Source organism: Delphinapterus leucas, chromosome 3 (genome assembly GCF_059928025.1).
Source record: "Delphinapterus leucas isolate spDelLeu-1000000601 "Yukka" chromosome 3, BTC_Dleu_Yukka2, whole genome shotgun sequence".
Taxonomy (NCBI): Eukaryota; Metazoa; Chordata; class Mammalia; order Artiodactyla; family Monodontidae; genus Delphinapterus; species Delphinapterus leucas.
The window spans coordinates 99521663-99536437 of NC_143131.1; the positions used below are offsets into that span (position 1 = coordinate 99521663).

A 14775-nucleotide genomic window follows, 5' to 3' on the forward strand; every position below is an offset into this window, starting at 1 on the left:
GAAAACACATGTCCACAAATAGACTGGTATTAGGAACGTTCTTAGCAGCTTTATTTATAGTAGCCAAAAACTGGAAACAACACAAATGTCCAACAGGATAACGTGGTATATTTATGTAATAGAATACTCTTCAGAATTAAAAAGCATGACCTACTGATACGTGAGACACATCTAAAATGTTATGTTAAAGAAAAAGAAGCAGGCACAAAAGAATATATACTATAAAATTCCATTTATGTGAAGTTCAAGAATTGGCGAAACCAATTGGATAGAAATCAGGATAGCGATTGCCTTTGAGGGAGAGGCATGAGGGAACTTTCTGGGATGATGAAAACGGCTGTGTTAAAAGCCGTATTTGGTACAGGGCTAATTTTGCCCCTCTATTGAGGCAGTACCCTTCTCAGTACTCTATACGATGCCTTGTGAATTATGAGGGTTTTTTCCCAGTATGGCTGGTGGAAATAGGAACCCAGATCAACTTGGGTTCCCCTTTCTTATGCCACGGCCAGAAAATACTCTATAGGCAATAAGCTGGGGCAGTTATGTTGATCACCCAGTTTGTTTCCCATTTTGCAAAGACCATTCTTCATTACTTAGAGACCGGTGTCTCAAACCATTGTTTCCTGTATATCATTTGATATTTTAATTGTTTTAGGCAGGATGGCAAATCTAATCTTTCTACCTTGGCCAAAAGCCAGAAGTCTGTTTCTTATACTATTAAATAGTTTTTACTTTTTTTTTTTCCAGCTTTTACTTGTCATGATAGCGGAGCCACTGTTTTAGCATATGCTCCAAAACATCAGCTACTAATATCAGGTGGCAGAAAAGGCTATACATGTGTTTTTGACCTTCGGCAACGACAGCAGAGGCAGCTTTTCCAGAGCCATGATTCTCCTGTTAAAGCCATTGCTATTGATCCAACTGAAGAGTACTTTGTTACAGGATCTGCTGAGGGCAACATAAAGGTAAATACAGTAATGCCACAATATCTATTACAATATGAAAAGAAATCTTTAGAAACCTTAGATCTTTAATCATATTGATGACACCAGTCTCTTTAAATAATAGAAATATTAATTCCTTTGTAGTCAACAAGGTTAATTGCTATTTAATAAATCTTTTAATGAATGAAATAAAATAATATTTAACTTGAAAAATGCCTGTTTTTCAGTTGTTTTCAAATATGCTTAACTAATGCACGCGAAAGAACTGGAGTTTCCATGGATATGAACATATTTCAGACATTAGAATTAGCCTTGACTCCATATTCAGAGTTACTGAATTCAGTTTCAGGGGCTGTGAGATATACTGACATTTTCCCTTATCCCAAATTTCTCCCCATTTTGTCATTCATAGTATCAGCATCCAACAACTCAGTGCCTGATTCAAGAATTCTGATGTACCTGGATAAGCTCTGCCTGTAACAGTCCTTCTCAAACTCCACTGTGTTTCAAACTTAGAAGTTTGAATGTTAAGCAGCTTGTTAAAAATGTTAAGCACCTTGTTAAAAATGCATCCCACTCCAGAAATACTGTTATTAGGTCCTATCCCAAAAATACCCATTTGGTAAGTCCAAGGCTCAGGAATGTGCATTTTTGGAACACAGAAATAGTGGTTTTGATGGCAGGTTCTCTGGCTACACTCAGAAGGGTCTGCAGGGATAAGACTAGTCCCTAAGTTACTCTAGTGGTCAGCAACCCACTGGAGGAGTCTAGTTTCTTAGAATCCATTAATTTAAGTGCTACTGAGTACTTAGTACAGGTAAGTTGAACTGCTTTGTTAGAACTTCCATATTGTTTTCATAATTCTCAGCCAGAAGAAATTGAAGAATTTCAAAAAGGTTTTTCTTAAATACATACACCAGCTTCCATACAGAATTCTTTTTTTTTTTCCAGTTTGAAGCTAGTTTCTTATTTGAACTGCCCTCAGTTTAGAATAAGTCATACTATGTTTTAGATTAGTTATTTAGATTAGCTTGTACTTTCATTCTGAGGTTTATTATTTAATTAAGTTATAAGATTTCATAGTATACCAGGTAGTGTTCAGGACTTACAATTTAACAATCATGTCTAGAGTAATATGAATTAATGAATTTCTTAGGGAAAAGAAAGAAATATTTTTTTTAAATGTGATGTCAAAACATCAGAAAGTTGTAATAATTCATCTTGCAGCTGGAATATAGTTTTGACTGGTCTGAAGGCCTCTAGGTGTTTGGTATTTTTCTCTTTCCAGCGGTTCTGATCCCCTGGTGGGTACTGTATATTATGGGGAAAGAATTACCCCACTATACAACTACACAACAGAAACTTCGCTGAGAGATAGGAAATCTTGATTGTAGTTCCTATAACATTACAAGTTTCTGTTGCATTGTACACCTAACCTCCTTGTACTACCTAAGTTTTCTCGTCTCCAACGAAAGGTTTAAAGTACCTCCTCTCTTACTGGATTGATTTTTGAAGAATGTGATAATATCACAGAGCTTTGGAAAATTGTAACACCATATACAGAATCAAAATGTTATGACTGTAAGCCTACACAGATTTTTCTCCATTTTTGTTTTAGAAATTCCTTATTTGTGCAGGAAAACAGACGTGAATCTTTTGTTTGGATTTTTAAGGTAATCGTCAACCCCAATTTTTATTTTGTTCTTATATATTTCAGATTTGGAGTCTCTCTACCTTTAGTCTTCTCCACACTTTTATCAATGAACATGCTCGGCAATCCATTTTCAGAAATATTGGAACTGGAGTGATGCAAATTGAGACAGGGCCTGCAAATCACATTTTTTCATGTGGAGCTGATGGAACAATGAAAATGAGAATACTGCCAGATCAGTTTAGCCCATTAAATGAAGTGTTGAAAAATGATGTGAAATTTATGCTGTAACATTTTAACAATAAGATGTATAGTTTATTACCTATTCCATGAAGTGGCCAACACATATGATGTACAGTGATCAGTCTCTATGCCACAGATAAGCTAATGCTTTCTTGTTTTCATATTTATTTTATGGAGCTTTGCCCTTGATGCACTGATGCCTTAAAAATTAATAAGGTCATTCAAAATTAGACTACATTGCCTAAAGTAGAATGTATAAGTAATGCTGTAATAATACATATTTATAGTATAGTGAGTATATCATAGTGTTAAAGGAGTTTTGTTTTCTTGATAAATTCTTCTGCAGATATCTCTGCATGAATTTGTTTCACAGTAAAAATACCCTTTATGTAAAGGCAGTTGCACATCAGTCATCACTTAATTCACCACACTCTCACTGCCTTTTTCAAACTTACATATCTCACACTCCTCTCTTAATTAATGATAGATTGATATTTGGGTAAGAATCAAAAAATAGTGAACATCTCCATTAACACTGTCTTTGGGACTTTAGTGACAGGTGAGCCAAATGCCTCGTTATGTAAAGTTTTCATCAGTTTCCCCTCTGGACCCCAAGTTGTGTGTGTGTGTGGTCATGTATATATATGTAATGTATCTTATACATCTTATTTGAACTTTGGGTGTGTGTGTGTATATGTATATATATATATATGTGTGTGTGTGTGTATATATATATATATATATATATATATATGAAAACTACAAGTCTTTTCATTTGTTTTTGTGCCATAACAACTACTGCCACCAGAATAACAACTTTTTCTGCAACTGTTTTTTTCACCTTTTTTTTTTTTTAAATTTTTGAATTCCCATCCTAATTTTCAAATAAATTTCAGGAAAACTTCCAAGATTATTATTTTAAAGATTACATTGAGTCAGATAAGACTTAGCAGGCAATAATGATTCTGTGTTGGCATATATGAGATACTTAAGCTTATAAATTTGTCAAAGGATTTCTAGGCACCATACATTTTACTTAAATTTTATTTTATTTCTTATTTTTTAGGTGCTTTTAGTCTCAACGTTCTGAAAACCTTATAGCAGTGTTTTTAGAAACAAATGTGAAAACAGTCAAATTAAATAGATAGTATTTACAAATGTAAAATACCTGCCAGATCTACCATTAAAAGATAATAAACTAAGCCTTATATTTTATTATTTTTTGCCAAAATATATTATTTTATTATAAAATATGACCAAAATATTAAAAATGCACAATGCTTTTAACTTAAATGTGCTAACCCTATTTCTGTCTGTTTTGTGCTATACCTTTTCTGATTCAGAATTATAGAAAACTTGATAATACTTGATTTTAACCAAGAAGACTGGAGGCAGATGGGACTAAGAGTTTAAGGGACAATTATATACTATTTAGCTTAAATATATTTTAATAGGAATATTAAGAGAACATTTTTATGTAACAAAATATGGAAAGCTATTATCTTGGAAACTAAAGAGTCAAATGAAGCAAAGAAATGAAGGGCTGGTAAAATGAATTTTGTAATATCCTCAGGATACTTTTAAAAGTATATTGTTAAAAGATTTTGTAAATTGTATTCATAATTTTAAATGTGTTGAGCAAGTTGCAGTGAAGACACTGTTATTATGTAGAGAGTTGATGTGCACATCATAACCTGTACCCATAAATTGTGCAATAACGATATGTGACTATTTTGCCATGGAGAAATCTGTGACAACATTGCAAACAATACTGTTGTTTGATGTAGTTAATATTAAGTTAATCCTCAGTCATTTCTTCATGAATCAAGATTCAAAAGGCTTTAAACACTTTCAGTGAGATAGAAAATGTATTATTATGCTTACTAGGAAAAAGTCATTGTGGATGAAGAATTAAGCATTTTAATTGAGGGTTTATATGAATAATAAATTATGTAAGCCCATATGTATTTACATCCAGAGTCATAATATTTTAAATAAACAATCATGCAGTAACTATTTTTAGCATGCTATTGTTTTAAGTAGTATTTATGCCACTTTAGTTGACTTGAGTGTATGTGACATTTTAAATTGGAGAACTTCTGTATTGTATTTGGTTAATGTAGGAAGAATTGCATAATTTTCCCAGATACCCTGTTCTTCCTTCTCTATAGTCTTTAACTTAATGAATAAGCATTATTCAAAAAAGGTGAGAATAAAAGTAGTTGGAATGTATGTTTAAGTATAAAATGATATACATATATGTAAAATTTCATCCATACTAATGAAGTGGATACATCAAAATACATTTTTTAAATTGTGTGCTTTCTGAGAATGAGGCTTTGTAATGATGGAAGAATTCACAACATTGTGAGTCTCATTTTCTAAAATGTAGGATTTTTCTTATGTAGAATCATGGGACAGTCAATTCCATCCTCCTTTCTTGCTCTCTCTGTCTTGCCCCAATTCATTTCTTCTCTTTAAAAAATTTTTCCAAAACCGTGGAGGAATTTCTCAAAATGGTCTCAACAATTGGAACAAAATACAGAGATATACCTACTTAAAGAAAATCCTTATACAACCTTAGAGTGGTGATGATCTTTTTATAACAGTGTTGGAAACCCAGAGAGACATATTTACTAAACAAAGAGTTTAAATGTCATATTGCAAAAGACCACAGTCCAAAGAACAGGTAGACGAGAAGAAATATGTGTATAGGAATAGGAAAAATGTTAACGACCCTAATACAAAGAGAATTTTAAAATGATAAGTAATGGAGAAATCACACAATTCACAGAACAGGACATGGAAAAGTCAGCAAGCACAAAGTATGTTCATCCTCACTAATAGTTAAAGGAATGCTTTAAAAAAAAGAAATGTGTTACCACTGTTCATCCATCAAGTTAGTATAAAGTCAAAACACAGTGACATCAGTTTGGTGAAGATGCAAGGAAGTGGGCACAGTGAAACATTGCTGGCAGGACTAAACTGCTACAAAGTTACCTAGATACATATTAAAATTGAAAAACATACTTTCACTGAGCAATCTTTTGAGAGATTATCCTTTAAGATAAAAACACCTATGCATAAAAATATATGTATACGGATGTTTATTGAGACATCTGGTGGAGCAAGAAAACTGGAAATCTAAATGTTAATTAGTGGGTAAATTTTGGCATAAATTTTGGTACATCCATACAATGGAGTATTCTCAATGGTAAAAGAATGTTAGATTTGTATCTGTTCATCTGAAAAGAGGTTGGTGAGATAAAATTTCGAACTAAAAGGTGTTATATCCCTTATTGTTTCAGGTTTTTTCAATCTTTAGTTTTAGTATATATGTAGGAACATAGAAATATGTATGGAGGAATACATACAAAGCAAAATTTTAACATGGGAGAAGGGAAGAAGGAGGTAATACTTTTCTAAACTCCTTTAAACCCCACTTGGTAACATGATACCCGAGATGGTTGTGTATGTGTTGGTGAAGAAAAGCTGTATTTTCATACCAAGAAGGACAACGACTTTGGCAACTGCTCTGTTGAGTGAAGTGGTCTTGTGTCAGGAATATTCCTCTTTGAATTGTTGAGATATTTTTGATGCTTGATATTACTTAAGTAGAAAGGTTAAGATGTTACCCTTCAGGGTACTTGGAAAAAGTTGAACATAGATTAGTTAAATGTACCTATCAGCGTTAGATATGTGTATGGCTTTTGCTACAGTTATTTTCAAAGCTAAATCTGTTTTGAGTTTTTTAGGACTTTTCTTCCCCTTCTGCTTACTTGGTTGTCTCCTGTATGTCTGTGGCCTATAAGTCAGGGAGCTAACACAGAGTTGCAGTGTGACATTATTTCACAAGTCTCCTTGGAACAAGAAAAATTTCTTAATGTTCTCCCACTGCAAATACAGATAGGTAATAGAAACAATTTGGTGGTACAACCCATTTCTTTCCACAGTGAAAATGCCTTACTCCTGTATGCCCTTTGTAACAGAATCTAAGCAGTGCAGTGTATCAGCCCAGGATATGTGTTTTAAAAGTTTTAAAATCTATTCCTCCCACATGTAAAACACTCCCCCAGAAAAACTCCAATGTTTTCATCCTATTACTGCATCAGGGTTAGGCTTTTGAACCCCAGGGTCCTGATGTCTAAATCAGGTTCAGGTGTATATGTGGCTCCTTAAATGAGGTTCCTTAAGTACAGTACTCAGTTTAAAGATCCATGAACTAATGAGGCAAGTTATGTGCCTCCCACATGTGAAATGTAACAGTGGTGAGACAGAGAGGCGATAGCTATCTCCCATTCTAAAAGAGGAAAAGTAAGTCACGTGGTAGGTCCTGGTCCAGAGGGATTCTGGAATTTAGCTGGGTACATGTCACCAGTTCCTTGAGTACTCCTGTTCCCTGCAAGTAATTCTCTACAGCTCTTGGCTCCACCTTCTGGGCTGCTTTTTTCTATCCTTAAGATACTCTTTTTCCATAAAAGTGGCCCAGTGTTTTTAACGGAAGTTTTCTCAGCCTGTTTTCCTGGATAGAGAAGTTTGAGCATTCAAAGACCTCTTTACATTTTATACTGTCCTGTCCCCTATGCTTCAGTCTAGTAAAATTGCTTTTTAAAACGTTGTGGGGGGCTTCCCTGGTGGCGCAGTGGTTGAGAGTCTGCCTGCCGATGCAGGGGACATGAGTTCATGCCCCGGTCCGGGAAGATCCCACATGCCGCGGAGCAGCTAGGCCTGTGAGCCATGGCTGCTGAGCCTGCGCGTCCAGAGCCTGTGCTCCGCAACGGGAGAGACCACAACAGTGAGAGGCCCACGTACCGCAAAAAAACACAAAAAAAAACCGTTGTGGGTTTCTTGTATATTAAATTATAATCCACTCATTAGACAAAAGCCACACCCGTATTTTATTTCTCTACCTTGGGCCCCCTGTGAGGTTGCTGTGGTATATACCACCTTAAGATTCTTAGAAATCTTAGTGTCTCACAAAAACGGTATATACATGGTGCACCCAAAAATCTTTCTGAGATCTTAACAAAAGGACTTAACCATAACCTTGGCTGTGTCTTTATCCTGAGACCATTTGCAATCCGCCACAATATTGAATACACTTTTTTAAAATCCATGTGGCCATTTTTATGTAGAGAGAGAGAGATGAACAGACCCATGTACACACACAGAGAGAGGAAGCACAGGTACATGGAAATAACTAGCACACCAACTCTTTACTCTGAAGACTGATAATGAGAGGGAAAGAAGTGAGGCTATTGAAAGAGGACAGTGTGGAAGTCAGAACCCACTAGGGGAGGGTGCTGTGCTTCGAGTATTCCAGGACTAAGGTGGGAGCCTTTTTTGTTTAAAATCATGTAATGCCTTGCCAACGTGGGCTAGCATTTCATGGCTGTAAGCACAGAAGAGAACTCTTGATAGAGCCAGGAATTTAGACCCATATGTATAGAAAAAGCCTTTCAGAGTAGAATTATGCAGCTAAGGACAAAAAAATAGACTGTAGTATTGGGGATAGGCTCAAGTAAGATTTGAGATGGTCAAAAAGGAGAAAACAGTTCAGGTGAGGAAGAACCCACATAGATGAAGAATCCAGTGGTGCAATCACAGAAAAATAAGGGTTCTGGGTAGGGGCATCACTATATTTTCTATAGAGGAATGGCTTAAGGGGTGAAAACCTGGAAATATGCAGAGAGCTTGGTTTCATGTAGAGGGTGGCTGCTCGAATTGGCTAAGAATGTGGATGAAGTTACCTTTAATGCAGGCAACAGTTCTAGCAAACTTTCTTAGGAAGAGGTGTATTTTAGTAACATCATAGGTAAGTAATTCTGAATAAAAAAGTGAAAAATGCTCTATGATGAAGGTATAATCACTAGTGGTGTATAATAGTTAGGAGTAGGGGTTGAGGTATATGGAAGTAATAGGAAAAGATCACTGACCCCCAAATCTTGATTTTTGTTCTATCCCCAAGTTTCTAGTTTGCATGTGACATTGAACAATTCTCCTACCCTACCCAGTATGCACCTTGACTTCTGTTAGGAAAAATGTACTCTTTACCATACCCATATTGTTACTCTAAGAACAAGATTACATGTAAAGCTCTGAAAAGAAATGGGACTGGGAATAGAGTTGAAGCAGTAGACAATCAGATAGTGACCTTAGAGAATGGTGAAGTTATAGCCATGTTTTGAATCAGGCATGTTCATTGATATAGTCCCATTAAAATGTAGTTAAAGCACAAAGGCCACATAGATATTTCTGTGGGCTGTGTTCAAGGTGCACATCCTTGTTTCAGTGATTTTAGTGCCAGAAAATGTTAGACTATCTTTCTTCTCTCTCCATGATGCCTGGAGTGCCCTTCTGCTGGGCAAGCTTGAGTTCATCCTTTTCGACTTGGTTGGATGGAACCTCCTTTATGAAATCCTCTCCATTCCCCCAAGGAGTGTGAGTCACTTCCATTCTCCTCCCAGAGTATTTATGCATAGATTTTTATTGTACGTTTCACAGTGCCATGTAGTTATTTCCTTACACTCAAAAAGAGGAGGCTGACACTGAGTAAGCAGAGAAGAGGCTTGAAGCAAAAGAAGAGTACAAGAGGAAGCTGGGTCAGAAGATTTTTTCAACTTTAAGCTGTCTGATGTTAGTTCCTATACCTTCGACTGGGCAGAAGTAAAAATAGAAGGTATGCACAGAGGTATTTTTGGCATGCAGCTCTCATTACAGCTCTCTCCACTTCATGTGATTTATAGGGTTTGGGGTTTTTTTGGGGGTGAGGTTTGGTCTGAAAGGATTCAATTAATCCAGAGACAGCTGCAATTATTTTAAAATATAATTAGCCGTTGAATAATGGATTAGTTATTAGGAGCTTCCTAGATTCTATGTATTTTACAACTCCGAACTGGAAGTATGCAAGTGCTAGTTTGAAAATGAAATGATCCAAGTATCTTTTGGCCCAAGTAAGATAGGAAAGGTAATTATCTTACTAATTTCTAAATATTATCACTCTGTGTAGTAAGGTGGAATCCAATATCTTTATTAGAAGAAAGACTGGTTGTTCTTTGATGACAATGATGCAAGTTGCCTGGGATTGTAGAGGCCCCTTACCAGGCCTCCTAAAATAAGCGCTGAGGCAATGCCCACTCTGAATCATTTCAGCTATCAGCTCCTATAGTCACTCAGGTCTAGATGGCCCTAGTAAAGAGGGTTGCAGTGAGAGAAGGTGGTAGGATTCATGGAGATTTTTTATCATTTTAACATTTTAGCATTTTAAAATATTTTATGGAGGAAGCATAGAAATTGAGAGGTCCAAGATAGAAAAGAAGGGATATTCAACAGAATGTGGCCCCTGTAGATAGAAGGGAGGGCTCCTTGGGGACCCAGAGAACTGGTGGATGGGTTTGCTCTGATCCACTGGGGTGAGAGAAAGGAAGTCAATGTGACTGTTGATATAGATGGCATTTTTGGTAGCTGGGGTAGGAAGTAGAGAAAATTCTCTATTGATGATCTATATATTTCCTTTGGGGCTTCCCTGGTGGCACAGTGGTTAAGAATCCGCCTGCCAATGCAAGGGACGTGGGTTCGAGTGCTGGTCCCGGAAGATCCCACATGCCGCGGAGCAAGTAAGCCAGTGTGCCACAACTACTGAAGCCCACGTGCCACAACTACTGAAGCCTGTGCGCCTAGAGTCCGTGCTCCGCAACAAGAGAAGCCACCGCAATAAGAAGCCCACGCACCACAACAAAGAGTAGCCCCCGCGCACCGTAACTAGAGAAAGCCTGTGCACAGCAATGAAGACCCAACACAGCCATAAATAAATTAATAAAATTTTTTAAAAAGTTCACTCTATATTTTATTTGCAATAGGAGGTGAGATTATATATCAAGAGCAGGAGGGGTTAGGGGTGCAAAAGATGTCTTGAGGAAAGGGATAAAGATGGAACACACTTCTCCTTTCCATCCATGATGCAGGAGAAAATCCTCATGAATCTGCAGAGCATCAGGTTTTACACTTTTTGGTGCTTCTTAAGTAGAGCTTATGAATAATGTGGAGGGCTAAAAATATTTGCCAGGTAGTAGAAGGAAAGGACAATGTAGTAAAGCAATAGGAGGCACTAGCAGTGAGTGACTGAGGTATTGGCTCTTAGGGTTAGGCTGTGTAGGAAAGGAAGCCAACTGGGAGAAATGCAAGTCTGCATGAGGTAAAAAAGGAGTGTGAGGACCAAGGATGAAAGGCTGCAGTAGGGGTGTAGAATGATGGAGATAAAGATGAAAGAATCTTTTTCTATAAAGGTAGAAATATCTCTGGAGATTGCTGCTCCAGGGTGCAGCTTGAGACAAGGGAGACTGAAATGAAGCAATGGTGAAAGTTACTGGGGTTGAGGTTACAGACACCATGACATCCTGGCTGACTCTCCCAGCAGTCACACAGATGGGGCTCCTATCTCACACAGTAGAAGAAGCCATGTTTCATTAAGGCTTTGTGCTTTGTCCAAAGTATCCAGCTTACACAGAGCAGACCCATTATTAGGACTCTCAGTTCGTGGTGACAAATATCACTGCCCATGGGCTTTCAGGGATCGTTTCTAATGATTTTGAGGAGTAGGGGAGGCCTGGGAGTGTACAAACCTTTTTAATCCTAAAAGGACCTGCCTTTATTACTCCCTGCACTGCGTGGCACTACCAAAGGCTGAGCCTGGCAATCCAGAAACCCCATAAAGTGACCTAGATTATTCTCTTTCCCTTAACCCTCACATCCCATTAGTCTCCAGGACCTGTGTTAAGCCTTGAATCCATCTTCTTTCCATCCACTTAGTTTAAGCATTCAGCGTCTGTAATTATTTCCTATTACTGCCACAACAAATTAACAGCAATTTAGGGGGTTAAAACAACATACATTTATTATTTTACAGTTCTACAGGTCAGAAGTCCAGTATGGGTCTCACCAGGATAAACTCAAAGTGTCAGTAGAGCTGAGTTCCTTTCTGGAGGCTCCAAGGGAGGATCCATTTCCTTATGGTGGTAGAACTGAGATTCCCATTTTGTTGTTGTTGTTGTTGACTGAGGTCCATTCCCAGCTTCTAGAGACCACCCACCCTCCTTGGCTCCTGACCCAGGTCAAGCCCTTCTCATGCTTTGAATCTCTGACTCATTCTTCCACTTTAGGGGAACCATATGATTACATTAGATCCACCCAAATAATCCAGGATAATCTCCCCATCTCATTATCTTTAACCTTAATCACACCTGCCAAGTCCCTTTTGCCATGTAAGGTAACATATTCACAGGTTCTGGGGATTCTGGTGTGAACATCTTTCCCTGGAGTTCTTATTCTGCCTACCACTGTATCGCAACCTGACTTATTTCAATAACTCCATAAGTCAAGTTTCCTGGCTCTGGTATTCTCTATGCTGTTTTCAGATTAACCTTTCTAGAACATTTGACATGTCTCCCATGCTTAAAATCCTTCTGACTTTCTCCAAAACAAGGGTCAAATTAATGTTCTTCAGCTCCTATTGGAAGAACGCGCTTAGATTTGGTCCTTTTCTATTGTTTTAGCTTCATTCCAATCTCCACTTCTTCCCTAACCCTTCTGAATGCTTGAAAAATGTTTACTGTGTCCTTTCTCCACCTATAGGTGCTGTGAAGCTCCCATTTCTTCTTCCAAATTGAGCTTAGACATCACCTCCTTCAGAAAAATCTTCCTGACACTCCCCTCCCCATAGCTATAACCACAGGACAGTGTCTTAAACATCTCTGTTTAAGAGATGTTTACGTCTTCTGTATACATCTTCTGTATATTCCTATTTTGGGCATTAAACCCAAATGTGTTGTGATTTTAGTCTATTTCACCTAACAAGTGTTTACTTTCCTGTGTCCCAACCATGCTCTGCCACTTCCTAAATGTGTAACTTTGGGTAGGGTATTTTACTTCACTATGCCTCCCTTTCCCTTTGTAAAACTTAAAGTAGCTACAGGATCTACATTTATAAGTTGTTGTGAGGATTATAAGTGACCTGCATATATTAAGTTTTGCTAGTATTATTCATATTCCCAGCCCTCTGCACAGAACTACCATATAGTAGGTGCTTAATGGAGGACGGATTCATCACACTCCTACGAAGGTCCAGCACCTTCGCCCTTGAGAATGGCTACCCCGGGTCAGGGCTCTTCACCAGAAGGAAGGCCCAGATTCGGTCCCATTCCAATGAATAGCCAGCCTTCGGCTCCGTGGGCAGGGGCAGTCACTGAAGTCCACGGGGGTGCCTCAGACCAGTCTGGCTTCCCAGGAGCCAATGAGCCTTTTAACTTTGAGAGGGAGCCCTGCACCCCCCGCGAATGGAAACTAGGAATCGCTAGCGCGTCAGGTATCGCCAGGTAGACTTGAGGCCAGTAGAGGCTGAAACACACACACACACAACGTTAAGAGCAGGCGGGATTTAGGGGCTTATACGGAAAATGATGATGAGGATGATAATGGCAACAGATAACAGATGATAAAATTCATGCGTACTTGTTAGGTGCCAGGCATGAGCTCACTTAACCGACTCAACTCACTACGAGGTTGGTGTCTCATTTTCACAGTTGAAGAAACTGAGAGACCCGAAAGGTAACGTCTTCCTTGCATATCTCCCAAGCCTGTCCTGGCTCCTCGCGCCCAAAAATCTTGCCTTGCAGCTCAAGTCCAGCTCCCAGGTAGCTGTCCAGCTCTCCTCCGCGGTCTCCGGAGTTCTGGCCACTCCTGACCCCCAACGCCAGGCCCAGTCTGCCCAGTCACGGCCGCTGGGGTTCTCCTCCCCTCCCCTCCCTGGACCGCTAGATCCTCCTCTACCTTGCCTCCCCGGCTGCTCCGCTCCTCCTCCTCCGCACGCTCCGCCCCCGACCTCCCGGCTCCTCCTCCTTGGCCGGCTCCTCCTCCTTGGCCGGCTCCGCCCACAGCCTCCTAACTCCACCTTTCGCCCCGCCCCCGTCTCCTTAGTTCCTCCTCCTATCCCCGCCCCTCGTTTCTTTTGCCTTGGCCCTGGCTCCCTTTCTCCCGCCGACTCTGGCCCGCGCTCTGCTCGTGCGTCCGCGGGGCCCCGCGAGCGTTCAAGAGTCTAGGCAGCTCCGCGCCGTCAGATCGCCCAGCTCGCCTCTTGGCGTCCCGGCGCCACCGGGTCCCGTCTTCCGAGTAAGTGCCTCCTGGGCGCGCCGGTTCCGCACACACCCTCGCAGAGCTTCCCCGGCTGCTGGGCTGTGGGCTGCTCCTGAGGGCGCGCTTTCAGCTCGCCGAGAGTCTCTGGAGTGGGTGGGAGTGCGTGTGAGCGAGTGTGTGTGTTTGTGCGTGTGTGTGCAGACGCGCACAGCTCCGAAAACTCCGCAGAGTTTTACTCAGTTCCTGCAGCGCAGAGACAACCTGAGACCTCCAGCTCGGGGCCCTTACCGATTTGGGCTGACCCCTTAACTTCCACCTCCTGCACTGAGCCCCATCCCTATTCCTTGCTTCCTTCTGCAGACGCGGCCCCCACTAAGTGTCACGCCCTCCTGGTAACAGCTCCTGCTGTCGAAAGGACTGGCCCGGTTATCAGGATGCCCCAGATTGCAGACCGAGATGCTAGCCTGAGATTGTAATCCAACCCTGCATTGTAAAATGGGCAGGGACTAGAGTTTTGCCTTGAGATCGTTCGGTGGAGACTTCCTTTGAGGAAGAAAGTTTGTGTGTGTGTTTGTGTGTCCGTCCGTGTCTTTGCGCGCCCTCTCGACTCCCAGCCTTCAAAACCTGATGCAAGAACACTTGATGAGCGCCCTCGGACCCAGGGCGGCTGATAGGCATGTTCAAGACCACTCTGACCAACCGGGCTTGGGCGCCTAATAGATGTTTATTGATTCAGTGACACCCTATTGCTAAAGCCAACTGATAAAACACAGCCCTAGGTAGGAAGAGCAGTACCCTGAGAGAATCATG

The 14775-nt window shown here is 40.0% G+C and overlaps 2 protein-coding genes and 1 long non-coding RNA gene across 16 annotated transcripts in view; 2 read left to right on the plus strand and 1 right to left on the minus strand.

The window, feature by feature from the left end:
- Positions 1 to 4854, plus strand: part of DMXL1 (Dmx like 1) — a 132531-nt gene extending 127677 nt beyond the window's left edge. For 13 of the 14 annotated variants that reach the window (XM_089909215.1, XM_089909201.1, XM_089909202.1 and 10 more), the window contains 2 exons: positions 748 to 965; positions 2662 to 4854. In XM_089909215.1, coding sequence (XP_089765341.1) covers positions 748 to 965; positions 2662 to 2886 — 443 coding nt within the window. In that variant the 3' untranslated portion in view covers positions 2887 to 4854. The other variant, XM_089909203.1, reaches the window with a different exon arrangement.
- LOC149749619 (uncharacterized) lies at positions 25 to 14513 on the minus strand. The gene is made up of 2 exons (XR_016392749.1): positions 13345 to 14513; positions 25 to 13230 (listed from the first exon to the last, which is right to left on the minus strand). It is a non-coding gene; the product is annotated as an uncharacterized LOC149749619 (long non-coding RNA).
- TNFAIP8 (TNF alpha induced protein 8) overlaps positions 13834 to 14775 on the plus strand; it is a 122467-nt gene continuing 121525 nt past the window's right edge. Inside the window, exon 1 of the mRNA XM_022590611.2 lies at positions 13834 to 14001. Coding sequence (XP_022446319.1) covers position 14001 — 1 coding nt within the window. The 5' untranslated portion in view covers positions 13834 to 14000. The remainder of the gene's footprint in view (positions 14002 to 14775) is intronic.